We start from the raw sequence: 18,754 nt of genomic DNA on the forward strand, positions 1-18,754 counted from the left end.
TAGTAAAACTCAGAAAGCCATTTTTAATGCTATTGGAGAAAGAAGGAAGTAACTGTGGCAGAAATGTTATAAAATTCTGCTTGTAAAATTCAAAAACTGTGTTAGCATGATCCTTTGATTAAGATTTGAATTCAAAGGTGAGAGATGTGAGTGCTCTGATCCCTACGCAACTAAAAGCTTTTGGGGCTGGATAAATTCTGGGCATACAGCACAAGCCTTGCAGTCAATATCTAGTCCACTGACCACTGAACGTTTCCACATCCTGTAATACATTTAGGATAATAAGAAAATGCAAAAAGCCACACTTTTAATGCACCAGAGGTAACTCAAAGAGTGTTACCAATGGCTTGAGTGCCCTCAATAGCAGAAGATTTCTTAAAGACAGCTCCCGGACATTTTGAGAAGGTGGCCTTGGCCACACTCTGCAGTAGAGGAGGAGGAGTAATAAACATAAGAGAATAATACATGTCTGGAGGAGAAGTACATCCTGATTCCACATCCAGCAATAGTTTTAACATTGGTCAGATGAGCAAGACACACACTCAAGGAACGTCAGCCTTTTAGGAACATCAGTGTACATCATCTAACAGTCTGTCTCCAGCTCTGACCAAATTCCAGTGCTTCAGCAGGAAGAGGTGAAAAATCAGACAAGAAACCAGTTGTTACTTTGTACTCTTAGTGGAGAAAAAAGTCCTCTTCAGCCTCCATGAGTGACCAGTGGAAACCCAAAAGCATGGATTTAATGCAGTGCAAACAAAGTGCCAAACAGACATATTTTTCAAACCTCATTGCTACTACCAGTTCAGTATACGTTCAAGAACTCACAAAACAATCTTAATTTTCTATATCTAAGAGCACTTTGCTCATGTTTTATGATCTCTTTGATCAACATTTAAAGTTCTATCTTAAAATAATGCTGGTTCTTTGTAGGACTTTGGAAGATCCCTTCTGAACTTCACTTTTTGGATAGTTGGAAATCTTTTAAATTTGAGACTGTGATTACTCATGACCCAGTTTACAGACCTGTGATCATGTGCTGACAATACCATTTTCTTCCTTCTCTGTTATTTACATTCTGTATGAGAAAGAATCATCATATTCCTCAGCCACTGTGTTGCTAAGCAAAACAAGTGAAACATAAAATTTATCTTTGCATGTGTCGTGGTTTAGCCCCAGCCAGCAACTAAGCACCACGCAGCCGCTCGCTCACTCCCCCTACCCCGATGGGATGGGGGAGAGAATCGGAGGAGTAAGAGTGAGAAACACTCCTGGGTTGAGATAAGAACAGTTTAATAATTGAAATAAAGTAAAATAGTAATGATAATAATAACAATATAATAATGATAATAACAATAATAATATACAAAGCAAGTGATGCACAATGCAATTGCTCACCACCCGACGACTGATACCCAGCCAGTTCCCAAGCAGTGATCGCTGCTCCCCAGCCAACCCCCCCCCCCCCCCCCAGTTTATATACTGAGCATGACGTCATATGGTATGGAATAGCCCTTTGGTCAGTTTGGATCAACTATTCTGGCTGTGCCCCCTCCCAGTTTCTTGTGTACCTGGCAGAGCATGGGAAGCTGAAAAGTCCTTGACTAGCATAAGCAGTACTCAGCAACAACTAAAAACATCAACATGTTATCAACATTCTTCTCCTACTAAATCCAAAACACAGCACTATGCCTGCTACTAGGAAGAAAATTAACTCTATCCCAGATGAAACCAGGACAGCATGACAGATGCTTATTGCTCTAAACATCCAAATAGGTTTTCTCTGCATCAATTCTTAACACAGATGATGAGTGCTTTACACAGAATTCCAGAGGAGGTCCTCTCCAATGGTACTAACACTTCTGTAGCTCTTCTAAAAATATTTTGCCACATCCACTGTAGAATGGCATAAGCTCTTTTCACAAAGCCACCTTCCTGGTTTTCATACTTGCATTTTCCAGTCTCCAGGATTTCCAATTAATCAGTTCCGTGTTTACACCTCAAATTATGCATTGTTTTAAAGGGGTGGGGTGGGAGGACTGCTAAATTTTATCCTATTTGTATTACCTGTGCCAACAAAGTTGTCTTACTCTTCTCAAGTCATGACTGAGTCCTTCTTGGCAATATTAAAACTTCCTAACTTTGTATTGCCCACGAATTTTATGAGTGCACACCAAATTCTTGCTCTTAGGACACTAATAAACATATTGATGGTTCCTAAAACTAATCCCTGAGAAACACAACTAGCAACTTTCTTCCTCTCAGATAACCCCACCTGTAATATACCCTACCATTGTCTCCATTTATCCAGCTTCTTATCCAGCATAAGAGTTTTTATACTAATTTGCATCATTTCCACTTAAAGTATGAGTTTCCTATGAGGACCTGCAATAAGCATTTTATATAATATCTAAATATACTAGATCTGACACATCATCCTTGTCTAAGAAATTGAAAACTCTAAACAATCCCCCAAAGTAATGATTTTAACTACAGATAATCCCATTGTAATTTCTCCCATTTTTAATCTTCATATGTCTTTTTAATCACTCATTTCAAATCTGTTCCAAATGTGCATGGTGCTGAAGTCAAACGAACAGCCATGAAATCACTTGACATACTTTTTTCCCCTCTTCTTGGGCCTATTTGCCCAATCCATCATTGCATACTTCTGTCATCTGGTATTATCTCCAAATGATATATATTTTAAAACTTTTCTACTTGTGCTTCCATCTACCAGTGTCTTCAGTACTCTAGAATGAAGATAATATGGACCCAATGATTTTGTCACACTAAGCTACATATATTTGTCTTCCCTTTCAAATGATGTAATTCCCATTGATTTATCATCATTCTCCTTAGCTATCCTTTCAATATCTTCATGTACCTTAACTTCCTTGAAATTGGGGAAAAGCATTTCTTCAACAACAGGTAAGCTACACATCAAGAATAATGTAGGCATGCCCAACTTACCCTTCAGGTCACTGCCATGGACTCACTTCATCACTTTATTTCTTTATTGTTCCAGTAGCTAAAAAAAAGTATGGCTTTGTTCTACTTTTCTATGCAAGGTCCAGTTCAACAAGGGCTTTATCCATCGTTCCTTTGCGTCTATACTTCATAATGCCTGAAAAAAAGTTCTCCTTGATAATCAAGGCCTCTTCTCACTCTTTGGGGGTTTTGGACCTATTCTTAGTATCTTGCTTTAGTTATTTATTCATTGAGAGACTCCAGCCCTTTCCTACAATTTCTCCCTCCTGCCCAGCATGCATAGATTATTTTCATTCTTAATGTAAATCCATCCTTTCCTACATTCAAACCATTAAGTTCCTCAGGCCAGTCATCTTCATTCACTGATTATTCTATTTTCTTAAAGTTTGCCATTCTAAAATACCAAGCCTTAGCTATAGATTTATTTTTGTCCATCTTGCAATTTAAGAACTGAATCCATTCATAATCACTTCCTGCTAGAACACTAGGTTTTGGTCAGCTGTTCTGCAAGATCCTCCTCACACAAAAAACCTAAGCTTAAAATAGCACACACTTTGTTGTTTTATGAATTTCTGTACCAAAAAGTCAGTCTTCTGAAATGTCTAAAAATAACTAAACCTTGCTATTATTGCTGGTATTTATGTCTATGTCTGGAAAATTTAAGTCTCCTATGCTCATACAATTTCCCTTATTATTTATTTCTTTATCTATTTATAGAGATGATTACCCTCTTCCAAATCTCAGCCTGTCAGGCCATAACATCCCCTTCTCCCCACATATTGTCCAAGTTAGGCCTCTTTCACCATTTTCCTTGCAGTGATTTTCCTCCTAACAGATTATGTTTTATTCATGCCATCACATTTTAAGATGAATAAACACAATTCGGCTGTTTTACTTTGCTACAACTTCAAGTTCCCTGACTTTTATGTATTTTAAGTTACATCCACATAGACCTGTATATAAAATTTCCTTGTTTTCTTTTTAGATTGAAGAAACCCCAAGGAAAAACAGCATGAGCTTCCCCACCCTTTCACAAAGTGATTATAAATGTACCTATTCATATTAGATTAACTTAACAGCATTTGGGTTGGTTTTTTTTTATTTATTTAGCAATATACCTGAGTTATGAATAGTTCTTTTCTATACCAATAATGCTTTCTCCTAGTCACTACTCATCCACTTGAATGAGGTGGAAGTGATACTGAAATAGCGATTAGATTCTAATCAATGTACATCATTCATAATGTACAGAAAATGTATAGTGTTCAAAAAAACCAAAAAGACCAGAAATCTGAACAGTAGGGAACACCAGGGAGTGTAGAGATTTACCTCCCATCCACACCGTTAGGATGTAAACATGCTGTCAGATGCAGCTTTAACCCAAATTCTAGAGTTCTGTGGGGGAAAAGTGCCCAAAAATCTTCAGTCACCATCTCTCATACCCATCGACCTTAGGGTCTGCTCACAGAGGACAGGCAAGGGATGAATTACAGCACAGACACTCAGCAAATATGCCAAGCTCAACTCTTCTTAAACATCACTACAGCCTAAGTTACAGTTCAACAGAAAGTTTGCAGGTTGCCGTTCTCAGCGGTATATAAGTTGTTATCATGCACTCGAGTACAAACGTTGCCAGTAAAATGCCTAGACATTCTCTGAAGTGTTAAAATTAAGTCCTCCTGCGACTAATCTTAAAAATGATAACCAAAAGACTGCGTATGTACTCATTTTATTTCCTATCTGAAGAAGATATGGAACTTAACCTTAGGTTTCAAAAAAAATTTATAGCTAAGCTAGTACTGTAATACATTTCTTCCAGTCAGCGTTGCTGTGATTTAGATGAGAAGCAGCAAGAAAGATTTGAGCTGTCACACTTGACTTTGAGCTGCCAAGAAGAGGTATTGGAGGTTACAGGCTAAGGTTTAATTTATATTCCTCCTTTTGTTACAGGCAGAGATGGTACGTGCTGCTTTCCAAGCGCAGAGATCTTTCCTGGTGTTAGCATCTCAATGTCAAGAGCCTCAAGAGGTAAGAAAAGTGACCTAGCATTTCAAGAGGCGGTGTATTAAAAAGGCTGTATTCCTGTATGTTTAATATCAATCCCTGCATTTGCTTTTATTTGTTACTTCATTTATACAGTGCACTTAGAGGCTTGCTTTCAGTGTTATTAGCATGGCACTGTAATAATCAGAAAGTCATGGTTCAGAGTTAAGAACCTTTTCTGTACCAATACATATAAGATCATTGAAGAAACCAAAGATTTCCACTTTACGGCTGTGAGTGGTATCAGTGTTTCCCTGGAAGCTGGAAATGCCATGGAATAGAATGGCTTTTTGCTAGCCCCCCAGGGATGCTATATGACAGACTTTGAAGTCAGGGCATAAGCTAGTGAGAGAAAAATCAATACTGGCCCATAGACTCAGTATTCTTCAAGCTGAGGTCCAGGTTAGGCCAATTCTGGAAGGAAGGCAAAGCATTTTTTGAAGAAAATGAAAAAAACAACTGATATCTAGCTCATTTATGTACTTATTTTAGTGGCAACTATTTAAATCCTCCCCTCACAATTAGAAAGCTCAGGGAAGCTGTGGAATTGTTATGAAATCTCATTTGTAGTTTCTAGAGGGCACAAGTTTTTGCCCAGCAGCACTGTATCATTCCTAGGAATAGCGATCATGTAGCCCTTCTGTGGGACCACCCTTGAAACTTCCTTCTTGGAGTGTGCAGAGAATGAAGACTTCACTTGCACAGTCTCTCCACAGCCTTCATTTCTGCTTTTTCCACTAGCTTCCCACTCCATAATTCATTAGACTCTGTATTTTCAAATCAGAACTCACTGCAACTGGTATAAATTATTGAACTTTTGCTGTCACTGTTGTTCTTAGAGACACAAATTAGAAGTTTTTCTAATGTGTATGTTTTAATGGCAAGGGTACTCAAGGAAAAAAAAAAAAAGCACAGATATTCCAGGCGAGACTTTAGATTTATAGAGTTCCAAGCAAGAAGGGATCAGTTGTTTTTCCAGCTGTCCCTGATCTCAGAGAGTAAAAGTGGGTCATGACTCACAGAGAACAGGCAAAATTCCCACTGGTACAGGCCTCAAGCAGTCATTTATATTGGCTGTGAATACAATTGCACCCAGTGCCCCACAAAACTCTTCATACTCGTAGGTAAAATGTTCCCCAATGAACAGTTTCTAATGGCCCATAATGTAATGCAATGTTCTGAAGTGTTGGTATTGTCCCAGGTCTGGTAAGAGTAAAAGCTATGGCTCACTGTTTGGCCTCCTGTGCTGATGTGCTATTGGTATGATTTTCTCTGCTTTTCAAGTGAGAATGGCAGTGGCTTCTCCCCACTTTTACCCTTACAAGTTTCTGACCTCAAGTCAAGGCTTTGAGATTTTTTCGGCTATAAAGTTTAGAAACTCTCATTTTAAAAATGGCAACAAAACAAGGAAAAAAAAACCCCATAGATCTAAAAAGAGATTCTCCAGCAATCTAGAATGACAGTTACAGAAACATTAAGAAAAGCAACAAATAATAAAAACCTTGTCATAAACATCACCAGAGCTGGCCATGTCTTAGTTGCATGTTATCAGGCTTGCATAGATTTCTGCAACTCATTGAAGGCAAGAAAGTATACTTTTATCATTTAACTATCTTTTAGCACTGAGGAAATGCCACATGATACGTGTGTACACATCATTCCAAAGTTGAAATACCAGGAATATTACAGACTAAAGTTTCTTTCTCAGTGAGAACAAACCCAGTGCAGTTACTTAAGCTTTTTTAACATAAAGACTGTTAGGTACATATTTTTGATAGGCATCCAAACACATGCTGTTGTTCATTCTTTTTCTCTTTTTTGCACATATTTTTTGCACAGATACATTCAGCTATATGATAGACAGACCTGAAAATAATTGAAGGCTGCCTGTTCTGTGCAACTTGAACAATATTTTCCACTGCAGAGAGTGACGGTTCCAGGCACTAGGCTTTTATATCTCCATCTCAATGGGGAAAAAAGTCCTATTGTAAAGCCACATCGGTTAAACATTTTGAAAAAGCTGGTTATCACCAGCTAACCCAGGAGAAGGAAAGAAGCAGGGGTCCTCCCCCCAGGACCTTATTGATGTGATGTCATCTGGGCTGTGGTTGTATTTATAGCCTAGAGCCACGGAGTCAGTGTGGAATCCAAACAGGAAAGCTGATCATTAGTGTATCAGAATGCACAGAGTAGAGAAAAGCAAATGAAGATGACAGCATATCTATAAATGCAAGAGAAAAGAGAGTAATTCTGTCATTCAGCTGTCTAGACTGTTTGCTTTATAATGTAAAGCTGTGAATGAGCCAGCGAGTTGCGATTATGGCATAGTAGCTTTGTAGACATTCAGAGACAGCGGTGTGGAGACTGAGGGGATTTACTGAGTTCCTGTCATGTTGGGATGTCATACATGGTGCCTTTAAAAAAAAAAGAGGGAGGGGAAAATGCCCTGGAAAAATAAATTAGCTCAGCTCTTGCAGCTTACAAACTAATGAATAAGGAATTCAAACAAAAAGAAAGCTCCTATATGTATAATAATCCTTAGATTTTTTTTGTGCTCAGCAAAGAGAGAAATGTATATCGTACAAAAAGCAGTATTCTTCCCCTCTATGAGAATGTTGAGTCCTAGTATTCATTTAGCTCTTTAACTCCTGCTATGAGTCACTAGCAAACATTTTCCAAAGTTAAGCTTGCTGAAGTTGCTTTTGCAGTGTTTTGCTTCTTGTTCATGATGTTGATATTTTTTCATCTGGAATCTGTTGCAGTACACAGCCTTTATTATCTATATATGTGAAAACAGTAGGAGCCGAGAAGGTAATTCCAGCTGGCATACCAATCTAGCATCAACTGCAATAAATTACTTCACAGAGAGCATGTTCTGTTACTTTTTATGGTCATGTTCTATATTTGTATGTGCAGTGGAAGAGCTCACATGACAAAGCCACTGGTTGATATTCCTGTTTGTGTGTATCCCACCTAATGGCTGCTGGATATAGGCTCGTTCAGCAAGATGGGATTCTTCAGTTCATCCACTTATTAGAAATTATTTTCTGATGCCAAACTTCAAACACTGAAGCAAAAAAAATGTATTATAAATTGTTTACTGCTTATGAGATAGTACAGAGATGATGGAGAAGGGAAAATAGATTTGAATATTGCTATATTCTGTGAGAAGCTGTTTAAAAAGGTAGTTTGAGACTGTACATTTACATGTGGCTTGGGCAATTCAGAACATAGATTTTAACATAAACCTGCACAAAACATTATGAAATAGTATGGATCTGAATTTTCTATTCTCTACAGTCTAAGCCAAATACAATTCTGATAGAAACATTATTATTGTATTGTATAATAATTTTAAGTTATTAGTGTTCCTGAGAAAGTTTATCTGTTTAACAATTTTTTTTTTAATTTATGATCATGAATACTAACATATAAGATCACTGCTCGAAGTCACTGCACTGAACTCTTTGTGAATGGTAACTTATATACTGTCTTCTCTTTATGAGTTGTTTCATTTCACTTGAAGAGTTCAAACAATTTTAAGAGTTGCTTTGAGGGCATGAATGATCCATTGTTCCCATACTGGGAACTAGTTAATGAGATAAGTTTTTCTGTGAATCAATATAACCATATCCAGGATAAGCATACTTGTGGTAAGAAGTACTACAAGCAGATTTAAATGACAGATGCAGTTCGGACTATAAAGGATTACGTAATTTCTCATTTAAAAAAAATGCTGAGTTCATATGACTGCCAGAGCTCATGGATTTAATTACTAACATTGTGCAGACAAACATTCCAATTAAATACCTAGCTTAAATATCCAGATTCTGCACACAGGTGGGAGGAGAGGGGTGGAAGAAAGTGAGAGGTAAAGGAGAGCTTTCCCTTTTTTTCCTAGAAAAGGGGAAAAAAACCCCTGAAACCCAAGAAACTGTATTTGAAGTTAGACTTAGAGCCATGAGAACAAATCCTGAGGTTTTTAATTTTTTATAGTCAAGCAAAAAAATCCATTGTAGGAATAGAATAGTTGTGGCAATTTCTTTGAATAAAGGACTCATTCTCAGAATTTTTATATAGAAATCAAAGATGAAGATTTACAGTTTCCTACTCTCTGTCAGTGTAGGATTGCTCATTTTTTTCTCTCTTCTATTTCTAAAGTACTTCAATAACAGGACTCCTGGGACTTCTTATTCTGCATCCTAGCAGGATTTGTTTTCTAATTACCTTGACTTGCTTATGTCGTTCCATTTCCCACTGCTTTTCCTCCTACTTACTGGGATCACCCTTACTGTTTTCCAAAAATGTGAAGAGCAGGATACTTCTCACCTCGTTGATTTATTACTTACTTATGCAAAAGAGTTTGAGCTAAGTTTTGCTGCCATTCTACTTGGTTGACTACTGCAAACCTGCACCTCGGTATCTAGAAATAGCTTAAGGAAGAATTTGGTTCAGTCCTTTTAAGGTCCTCAGGTCCCAAACTTACAGAAGGTGCCAAGAGTGACACAGACAGAACCTGAGAGTCCTGAGCTCCAAAGGGAACCCCTTCCCCCCTCCTGTTCTCTGAAATCTTGCCAAACTGTTGACATATTTCTGTTATCAGCAAGCCTACAACTGCATGCAAAATGTGGTCACAGCCACAGTGATGGACCAACTGACAGTGTTCAGTCGCTAGCCTGCTGCCTTACAGCGTTCACAAGCTCATTTTTGGATATTGTTGTAAACTCTTACTCAGTTTCAGGTCCAGATAGCTCCCGACACCTGTTATCTCATAATTTTGTCTCAAAGGCACTCAACTGCATTTAACCAGCCTCAAGCTCATTATATTTTCTGATCATAGAATCACAGAATCATAGAATCATAGAATCATGTAGGTTGGAAAGATCTTTAAGATCATCGAGTCCAACTGTTAACCTAACACTGCCAGGTCCACCACTAAACCATGTCCCTAAGTGCCACATTGACACGTCTTTTAAATACCACCAGGGATGGTGACTCAACCACTTCCCTGGGCAGCCTGCTCCAATGCTTGACAACCCTTTCAGTGAAGAAATTTCTCCTAATATCCAATCCAAACCTCCCCTGGCACAACTTGAGGCTGTTTCCTCTTGTCCTATCACTTGTTACTTGGGAGAGGAGGCCGACAGCCACCTCGCTACAGCCTCCTTTTAGGTAGTTGTAGAGAGCGATAAGGTCTCCCCTCAGACTCCTTTTCTCCAGGCTAAACAACCCCAGTTCCCTCAGCTGCTCCTCGTAAGAACTGTGCTCTAGACCCTTCACCAGCTCTGTTGCTCTTCTTTGGACATGACACACTCCAGCACCTCAATGTATTTCTTGTAGTTAACTTCTGGAAGTATCCTTGTACCATTTCTCTTTCCTCACTTGCATTTGCCAAAACTCCCAGGTCAATAGCCCCTGCAACAAAAAGATGGATGCATATGAGATTCAGTTCTGCCCCAGGGGCAGTGCACTCAACCGTAAGAAGGCCCAGAGACACGTAGGGATCCAGGCAATACAGAAAGGGCCACGATCAGTGCTACATCTCCCAGACTGTACAGAAGAGAAATAGAGCCGGAGATGCACATTATCGCACACCTCTAGCCTGGCTCACATCAACGCCACCAGGCGCAGGCTCTCCAGCAGTTCATGTTCTGTGCAAGAACCAGGCTCCAGTAAGCAAACACTCCTTGCACTTGTTTACTCCAGTATGTCTATACTTCGACTAAGAACAGCATCACCCCATAAGAAATATATTATCAAAGACGATACTCTGTATCTTGTCTGGCTCCCCAACTGACATACCTGCTAAGCAATTCTGGGGATCCTACAGACTCTTTACTGGAATTCTGCTGTGTTCTAAAATAATGTCGTAAAACCACTAGGCTATTTTTCAATCCCTGTAGCAATGTTGATATTCAAACTGCGCCATGTGAGATCCCACTCAACTATGCTGATGGGACGCTCCCTTTTCCACTAAGTATCATATTCTTTATTTCTGCTAAACACAAATCCAAACCAGTACACTCCTTTCTCTGTGCTACCCAATTATTTCCCAGGATTTCTGGACTGTGCATGATCTTCTAAAAGGGAAAGCACTTCTAAAAGGGACTGAAAAGCAGGGCTTTTCAGTTCATGGGTTATTTAAAGTTTTTCTAATTTTACTTTGATCTAACTCAGACCACAACCAATGATTTTTGAATTCTGAAAGTTATGGAGACTCCAGGACTGCTTATTGAACTTGGCAGCCTTGCAGTTTTTCTCTGGAGAAATCTCAGGTGAAACACATGAATGTCCAAGGCTGGAAGCCTGCACAATCTAACATCCCTGTCCTGGGACATACCCCATGTGAAACCTAATTGGTCTTAGCAAAGGCTCATCAGATCTAAAGCAGGAGGACCTTTCCTTGTTGAATGTACTGCCCATGGAGAGGAAAACAACATATAGCGCATTCAAGTCCATTTAAAAAACAGCCAGGGTCCTGGCCAAGAGCGTTGGGTGTGATTCCACACTGCTGTAAATGGATGCATGCAGTTTGTATCAAGCCCTGGATTTCTCCACTGGTTAGAAGGTATTTGTCTTTATGTTCCTCTCCATTTGCCCTCCCTCAGAGTTTACATTTCAAAACAAACCCACAAATGAACAAACTTTGTCATGTGGGGTTATGGTTTGGTCTTCCCTTTTTTTCCCCACAAAGTACAAAATTGCTACAGCTAATATTGGCTGTTAGATTGAGAATTTATGTGCTATCTAAGAGGAATAAAAGCCAAATACCAATTAAGTCTCTTTGGAAGCACACAAATGTGCCTAAGCTTCTGTGCTGATGAAGCTGACCGGACATTTCTGCAGATTTGTCTCTCTGTGTCATAGTCCTGCTGTTGCACAGCAGTGAGTTGAAGTGGCAAAACCTATACTATTGACAAACAAATCAAACACTTGTTACACCACTATGTCAAAGATTTACAGTCTAAGAAAACAAGACCGGAATAAATTAATGTCTCTCTATGGTTAGTTAGGAGACCTTTGAACCCTGAAAATATCGGAATACTAGAGGGACATGAATGTAGTGATCATAGAGAAAGATCTCACTGATGGTCTCTACTGCCAATCAGAAAAATGCTTGCAGAGAAAGCATTGGATTAAGGTGCAGTAGGTTATACTGCAATTTTAAGAGCAAAACTGTAGTACCAAATGTGAAACACTTTCTGCAAGGAGAGATGGAGATAGGCAGTGCTAAAAGAACCATTTGACAGCTGCCAACAAAAGCTGGTAATATTTCACTATGGAAGTAATAATGAAAAGAAAAAAAAAAAAACAAGTAAGCATTTGAGGAATCCAGATGCAGCATTGGGAGGCTCAAAGTTACCAACTAGCTTAGATTCACCTCTGGAAAAAAGATATATTTTCTATATACTTAAAGAAAGAGGTTATTCCGCAGCCTAATCTGAACACTGATTCCATTCAGACTGCTGATACACAGCTACGACAAAGACAGGCCTCTCTTAAACCACATATATACAAAAAAAGGACTAACTTAAATTTTAAAGTTGTCTTTACAGATTGCCTGTCACAAAATACATAATATGGGAAATTACAGTTAATCTGAAACTATTTTAGTTCTAGAATCATAGCTACTCATAGCAGAAATGCATCTCACTGGTGATCACTGAAGCTTCCAGTATCTTATTGCTATAGACACAGGATGGGATTCTGCTCATCAACTTCAACTATCAAGGTAGGCATGCTGCATAAGGTGTCTTTCTAGGCTCTCTTCAGAGTAAATGGCAGCACCTCTAGAGTGCAGCCTTCACATCTATTAACGTTTTCTAATATATAGTCTTCTAACATCTATTAATAGGTGGAAAGAATTCCTCAGGGACTTCTCTTTCTTCATCTACAGTAGAGGGAATCAAGTCTCAGCTGAGAGCAGAAGCTCACCTTTTGAATTGTTAGCATAGAGTGTGGCACACGCTATCCATGACATCTTTCATCCCTTGAAAGTATGAAATGTGGGATGGGACTGTACTAGGCTGTTTGCAGAGATAATGGCTGTGTCTATGTTAGTGTTTTAGTTCACAGTGGGACTATATTTTTCCTTCAGATCAGCCCCATTTACTACGCTGCAATTCACACTGTAGAGCCGTCTTAGGGTGTACAAAATGGTTATCTTTCTGATGAAGTTAAATGGAAGATACACTCCCAGACAGCACCTAAGCCACGATTTACAGCTAGTCCAAAATAGCCCCGGCCAAACGCATATAGTGTGAATGTCAGGTCCTCAGCACCAACTGTTGTGCACTACAGAACCACTCCTATTAGGCTGCACTGCCTGCCAACATATACAAAGACAGCTGATTCAAATCAACTCCATGTTTCAAACTTGCCTGTGAAAAATACAATGTAAGTATGATGGACAGTTTGAACTGACAGAAGAAAATAATAGAACTGTAGACCATGGAATAAAGGTTGTAGTCATGTGGTTCTGGTTGCAGCTGAGTAAAATGAAGGGGCTGCTGATCCCAAATGCTCTCAGCTTTCTTTTACTGCTCCTACACCAAAGGTTGCCACCCCCTCAGTTAGCATAACTTAAAAGGGTATTTGTTCCCTCGCCATGTTTTTTTCATAATAGGTCAGGTTGATTTAAACACTATAATAGTGAGGTCTGAATTGCGTTGCCACCCATCAACATAAAAATTCTTCAGTAAACAATCTCACCCCTCAAAACCATGTAAGATTAGCTTAAAAATACATAAGATCTTTAAAAACTGTATTTTTATTTACCTGCTGGGTTTTGTGCCTTTGTGATTCATGCTGGCAGGTTTCTGGACAACAATGGTCCTGAGAAAATACCAGTTTTCTCAAATGAAAGCTGAGATTTTCAAGTAATCACTGGCTCAAGCAGCCAAAGTTTAAGCAAGCCACTCAGTTTAGTGTGACTTCACAGGCAAATCACAAAAATCACAAACCCCAAGTTTGGCCATTCATCTGAATTAAATCCATGTGCCCCAGTCCTGTTAAACCTGTCATCTGGGGGACTTCTTGTGTGAGTATTACAAAAATATGAAGGAGAAGAAAGTCTGTTTGGTGTGGTCTGTTGGAATATTGGTATGTCAGGCCATTTTATGAGACTGGGCTGAGACTGTTAAGTCTCTGAAGCCAAAGCCTGAGGCAGTTCTTGTTGCATGCTGTAACTTTTTTGGAGTGTTTTGGCTAATCACTGCAGTAGTCTTACTACTCTTGATTTTCTAATAAGAATTATAAGACATGGATCAAAACTGTCTGGTTGTTTAGGTATTAATATTTTAAAAGACCATCTGTTTTTAATAATTATTTAAAAAAGGACAAAAGCACACTGGGAGTTATTTTTTATATTTCCAAGTTGTGCCACTGTTGAATTTTTAAACATTTCAGCAAAACTGATATTATAATAGGAATGGTGTTTATACAAAGACTCTTAAATTTCTGTTAAACAACTGTGCTGTGTCTTAAATGACAAGAAATGTTATCTAGCACATGCCAAAGGCATGCTGAAGATTTTTCCAACAGCTCTGACTCATCTCCTTGAATTCATTTTTTCTTAGAGATACAGTATAGACAATCATTTTATTAACAACCAGCTGTTTTAATATTCATTGCAATAAAGAGATTATTCTTCTAGAACCCTCAGCACAACTGGTTCTGCATTGTAGAGCCAAACAAGACTGATTACTGCCAGAATTAATGAGCCTTTCTATACCCGTGTGCCATATACACTATAATTCATCTGCAGTTTAATCACTAACTAAAAATTTAGAACTGACTGTGGGGAGACAGGACTCAATTAAGTGATTCCTTGCAGGCCGGTATTCCTTTGTGTCCAACCCTTACACAGAAATTTGGATCACAAGAAGCTTGTGCAAACACACAGACACGTTTTGTGCAGCCAGCCGGCAGCCATTGCAGAACAGGACGTGTGCACAGTGAAGGGAAGGCAGGCTGTACTGTTCTCCCAGTACATCTCCCATGGGACAGAGCTGAGCAAAGCCTCAAGCCCTTTGTGGCTCTTTCTGGTGTCACTACAGTGCCAAGTGAATCATTACTTCGAGCTGCTTTCCTTAACAATATCTACTTCAACTTTAAAACTCCCACAGGGCACGTTTTCTGTGAAAGCAGGTAAATCCACTACATTTTTATAAACAGTTGATTCACTGGACAGGTTAAGTTCTGTGTTCTGAGGGATAGAAATTCTGTCTGTACCACTGATAGAACACCCTCACAAAAGTGGTTGAGAGTTTTTCTAGTAGAAGTAGGAGGAGGTGTGGCTCTTACGGTACCATTCAGGAAAATGTTCGGCCTTAATTTTGCCTTCTTATCTGTAGATATCAAAGTATTCTACAAAATAAAACAGCTATATTAGCATCATTTCATATATAGGAAGTTGAAGCACAGAAAGGTAACACAGCTTTTCTGGAACCTGATGATAATTTGGTGGGAGAGCTGCAAAGAGAACCCCTATTTATGGACTCCCACTTCTGTGCCCTATCCACAGAAACGTGCTGCCTCCCAGTGCTGTCTAGATATACCAGGCATCTGTGGAGCTGTATTTTTAGCCCTGATATTCTCTTTGGCTGGAACTGGGCCATGAAGATTCACAGTAAGCTAAGGGCTGTAAATATCCCTTAGACTTTATGGGAGGAAAACTGGCATAATATTAAAGCAGAACAAGCACTTTCTTAAATTTCAGTTTTGTTAACTACTGTCATCCTTGAAAGATTTCCCTGCAAAATAAGAAAGAACCAACCGGCTGCATCATGTTGTAAACAAGCAAAGATTAGAAAGAAGAATTCCTGCAGACTTTATCATGTTATGGCAGCAAACTCAGTTTTTAAGAACTACAAATCATGGAGGTTTCAGGGCTTTTTCGTACTTAATGACTTATGCTGGTCATTAAGCCATCCAAAAAAATCTTTTCATCTCCCAGTAATACAGTAAATATTTCTTTTCTCCCAACCCACTTTGTTGTAGGAGAAGACCAAATATCCCCATGCATTTCAGATGCATAGGCCTTTCTCAAAATTACATTACCACTAAAATATTAAGGCTCCATAGTTGGATGAAAATTCTTTTAAAAATGCGGAACCTCTTTTTGTCATGTTTTCTGGAGTGTCTTTTGACCTATGTTGATCCGTAGCAGACATGCTTATTTTAAGGTGACATAAAATTCTGTAAAGCTGAGGTCTTGTGGAAAGGTGAAAAGAAATATCTTAGAGATGACAGAGATCAAGCGGGACATATGCGCACATTGTCCTATGTGTGTCATGACGGCATTAGTCCTCAAGAATATGACGATTAGATGTCTCCAGCAAGCACTTAATTCTATTAAACAAGTAGTCCTGAGAAAAGGTGAGAAAAAATACAGAGTTCCGCTACATCCTGAGTGATTTCCACATGAAGTACCAGGGAAAATCAGAATGGTGCACTGTCTTTGGTGGGACATAGTATGGGTTCCGTGAGCATACTTTTGCAATAAAGAATTGGACTGGTTTTACAGGAACATTTTATAGGGTTGCAAGGTATAGAAGTTGTTTTGCTTGTAAACTAATGACTCCTTGTCCCTAAATGTGCTGTTTCTGAGTGGAAGAATTTTTCCCAGTAAGTTAGTGCTCTAAGTTAGTTTTTCTGAGACACTGGGCCAGTGTGATTAGCATTCACTTTGCACAGGAAAGAGCTTGGATAGCTTCTACATTCATTCTGCTTTTCTCTTCACTCCAGACACTATTCCTTCCGCTCAACAGTCATTCCCCTGGATACCATTAGTTTCTGATTAACACAGGAGAATGTCGCCAAACCATGGCTCGCAGGCAGCATGTTTCCCATGAAATCCTCCCACGTTACTTGCAGCCAAAGGAAATTAAAACATTAAAACATACCAATAGGGAAAGCTAAAATTGATACTGCCTTCAGTGTATTACTTTCTCAGTCTTGTTGCCAGATGATAAGAGGCCACTAACCTAACAAGTAGTTCGTGTTTCTTATAGAAAGAACAACTTGGTTAATAACTTGAAAAGCTCAAGCCAGTGTAAATACTCTCAAAAAGTTCCAGGGATGTCAGATGAAAAATACAAGCATTCTGCTAACTCTGAGCTATGGGGTCTCTATGGGTCTTAACCTGGGCAGCATGTAAAAATGCTGCCAGTGCTGAGAACAATTTTTGCTGCAACACATTATTAATACTTAATGTCTGTGCATTTTGCTGCTGCAACCAAAGTAGGGTAATTAAATTGTTACTTTAATGTAGAGAATACGCTGACCTTTCTTTTCAACTGTTAAATCAATGGGCAGGGAGGACAATGTTAAACCACAGGGTGTTTTTGGACCACCCATTGTAACAGCAGTGTCGTCTTTTCTTTTTTTTTTTTTTTTTCAGAATGAGGTGGCAATGCTTCTCAAGCCAATATCAGAGAAGATTCAGGAAATCCAGAACTTCAGAGAAAGGAACAGAGGAAGTAAAATGTTCAACCACCTCTCAGCCGTCAGTGAAAGCATACCTGCCCTTGGGTGGATAGCAGTGGTGAGTGACACACAGGATGGTTGGGAGGCCTGTAAATGTGCTTCTGGGTGGTGTGGCCCAGGGTAGTTCCAAATCTTGCAGAACTCTGCAGTCTCATCTGCATAGTTCTTCAGTCTACTACACCCAAGAAGGTGTTTTGTAATGTACCTAATTCATCAGGGAAGGTGTCTGACTAACGTTTTACTTCCTTTCTCCTTCTGTTGTTTCCTGCTACCATGGGTTGATGGTCCTAGTCTCCTAAACCAGGCCCTTACGTCAAGGAGATGAATGATGCTGCTACCTTTTATACTAACAGGGTATTAAAGGACTACAAGCACAGGTATGTTGCCAAGTCCCAGTATCTACTAGCCAGAGGACAGAGCATTAACCATACCCATAGGGTTCACAATGCTATCACAGAAAGCATTTTGTAAACTAAAAAGCATTTGATAAAATCTGCTTGCAGTAGTCTATTTTCCCCTCCTCATCTGTGACCTGCAGCATGTTGCAGTGAGAATGGCAGCAGCACTAGTAGTGCTGGTTTTCATTCTCTGCAAATTTTAGTATTATATTTAATTTTCTGGCATTCCAGCATCATAAGTTTATATGCAAATGCATATTTACATATCACTGTGTAGCTAGCTAGCTGCTACGCATCCTTGTCTCATTTGTGCACTCATACTGTTGCTGTTCCCATTCTTCGCTTGAAAATGTGCATTTAGGTGGTAGATGTATACAACTGAGCATCTAATTCCATAGCTCCCAATTTGATTTTTTTCTGTACCGCTGCATTGTTCTTAAAGAGCACAAGGAATTCACAAAAAAGTTCCATAAATGATATTTGAGAGCTGACAGAGAAAGAGAAAAAATGCAGGTCCTTCCTATGCCCTCTTAAAAAAGTCATGTATAAATCCTGTTCATTTGGTACTTTTGGAGGCCAGATTTTGGCTCTTGATTTTTATATCCCAGTGAAGAACAGTATTTGCTATTGAGTTTTTCCTCCTTAGTGAGGAAAACTTTATATATATAAAAACCTTTTGTATATATTTCCATTTATTGAATATGTATAAATATCTATTATATACTATATATAGTATTTCATATTATATATTCTGTATTATTCCTGAAGCCTTAGTTTACCTACTGAAGGTAGTGCCTACTGGGGTAACTGAAGATTTTTACAATATAGCCTTAGTA

General features: G+C 38.9%; 1 protein-coding gene across 4 annotated transcripts in view; it reads left to right on the plus strand.

Moving 5' to 3' along the window:
- Positions 1-18,754, plus strand: part of CAP2 (cyclase associated actin cytoskeleton regulatory protein 2) — a 56,468-nt gene that overhangs the window by 16,884 nt on the left and 20,830 nt on the right. For 2 of the 4 annotated variants that reach the window (XM_075705525.1, XM_075705526.1), the window contains exons 3-5: positions 4,939-5,016; positions 17,435-17,578; positions 17,812-17,897. In XM_075705525.1, the coding sequence (XP_075561640.1) occupies positions 4,939-5,016; positions 17,435-17,578; positions 17,812-17,897 (308 nt within the window). The remainder of the gene's footprint in view (positions 1-4,938; positions 5,017-17,434; positions 17,579-17,811; positions 17,898-18,754) is intronic. The other 2 variants (XM_075705527.1, XM_075705528.1) reach the window with 2 other exon arrangements.

The sequence above is a fragment of the Pelecanus crispus genome, chromosome 2 (assembly GCF_030463565.1).
Source record: "Pelecanus crispus isolate bPelCri1 chromosome 2, bPelCri1.pri, whole genome shotgun sequence".
Classification (NCBI taxonomy): Eukaryota; Metazoa; Chordata; class Aves; order Pelecaniformes; family Pelecanidae; genus Pelecanus; species Pelecanus crispus.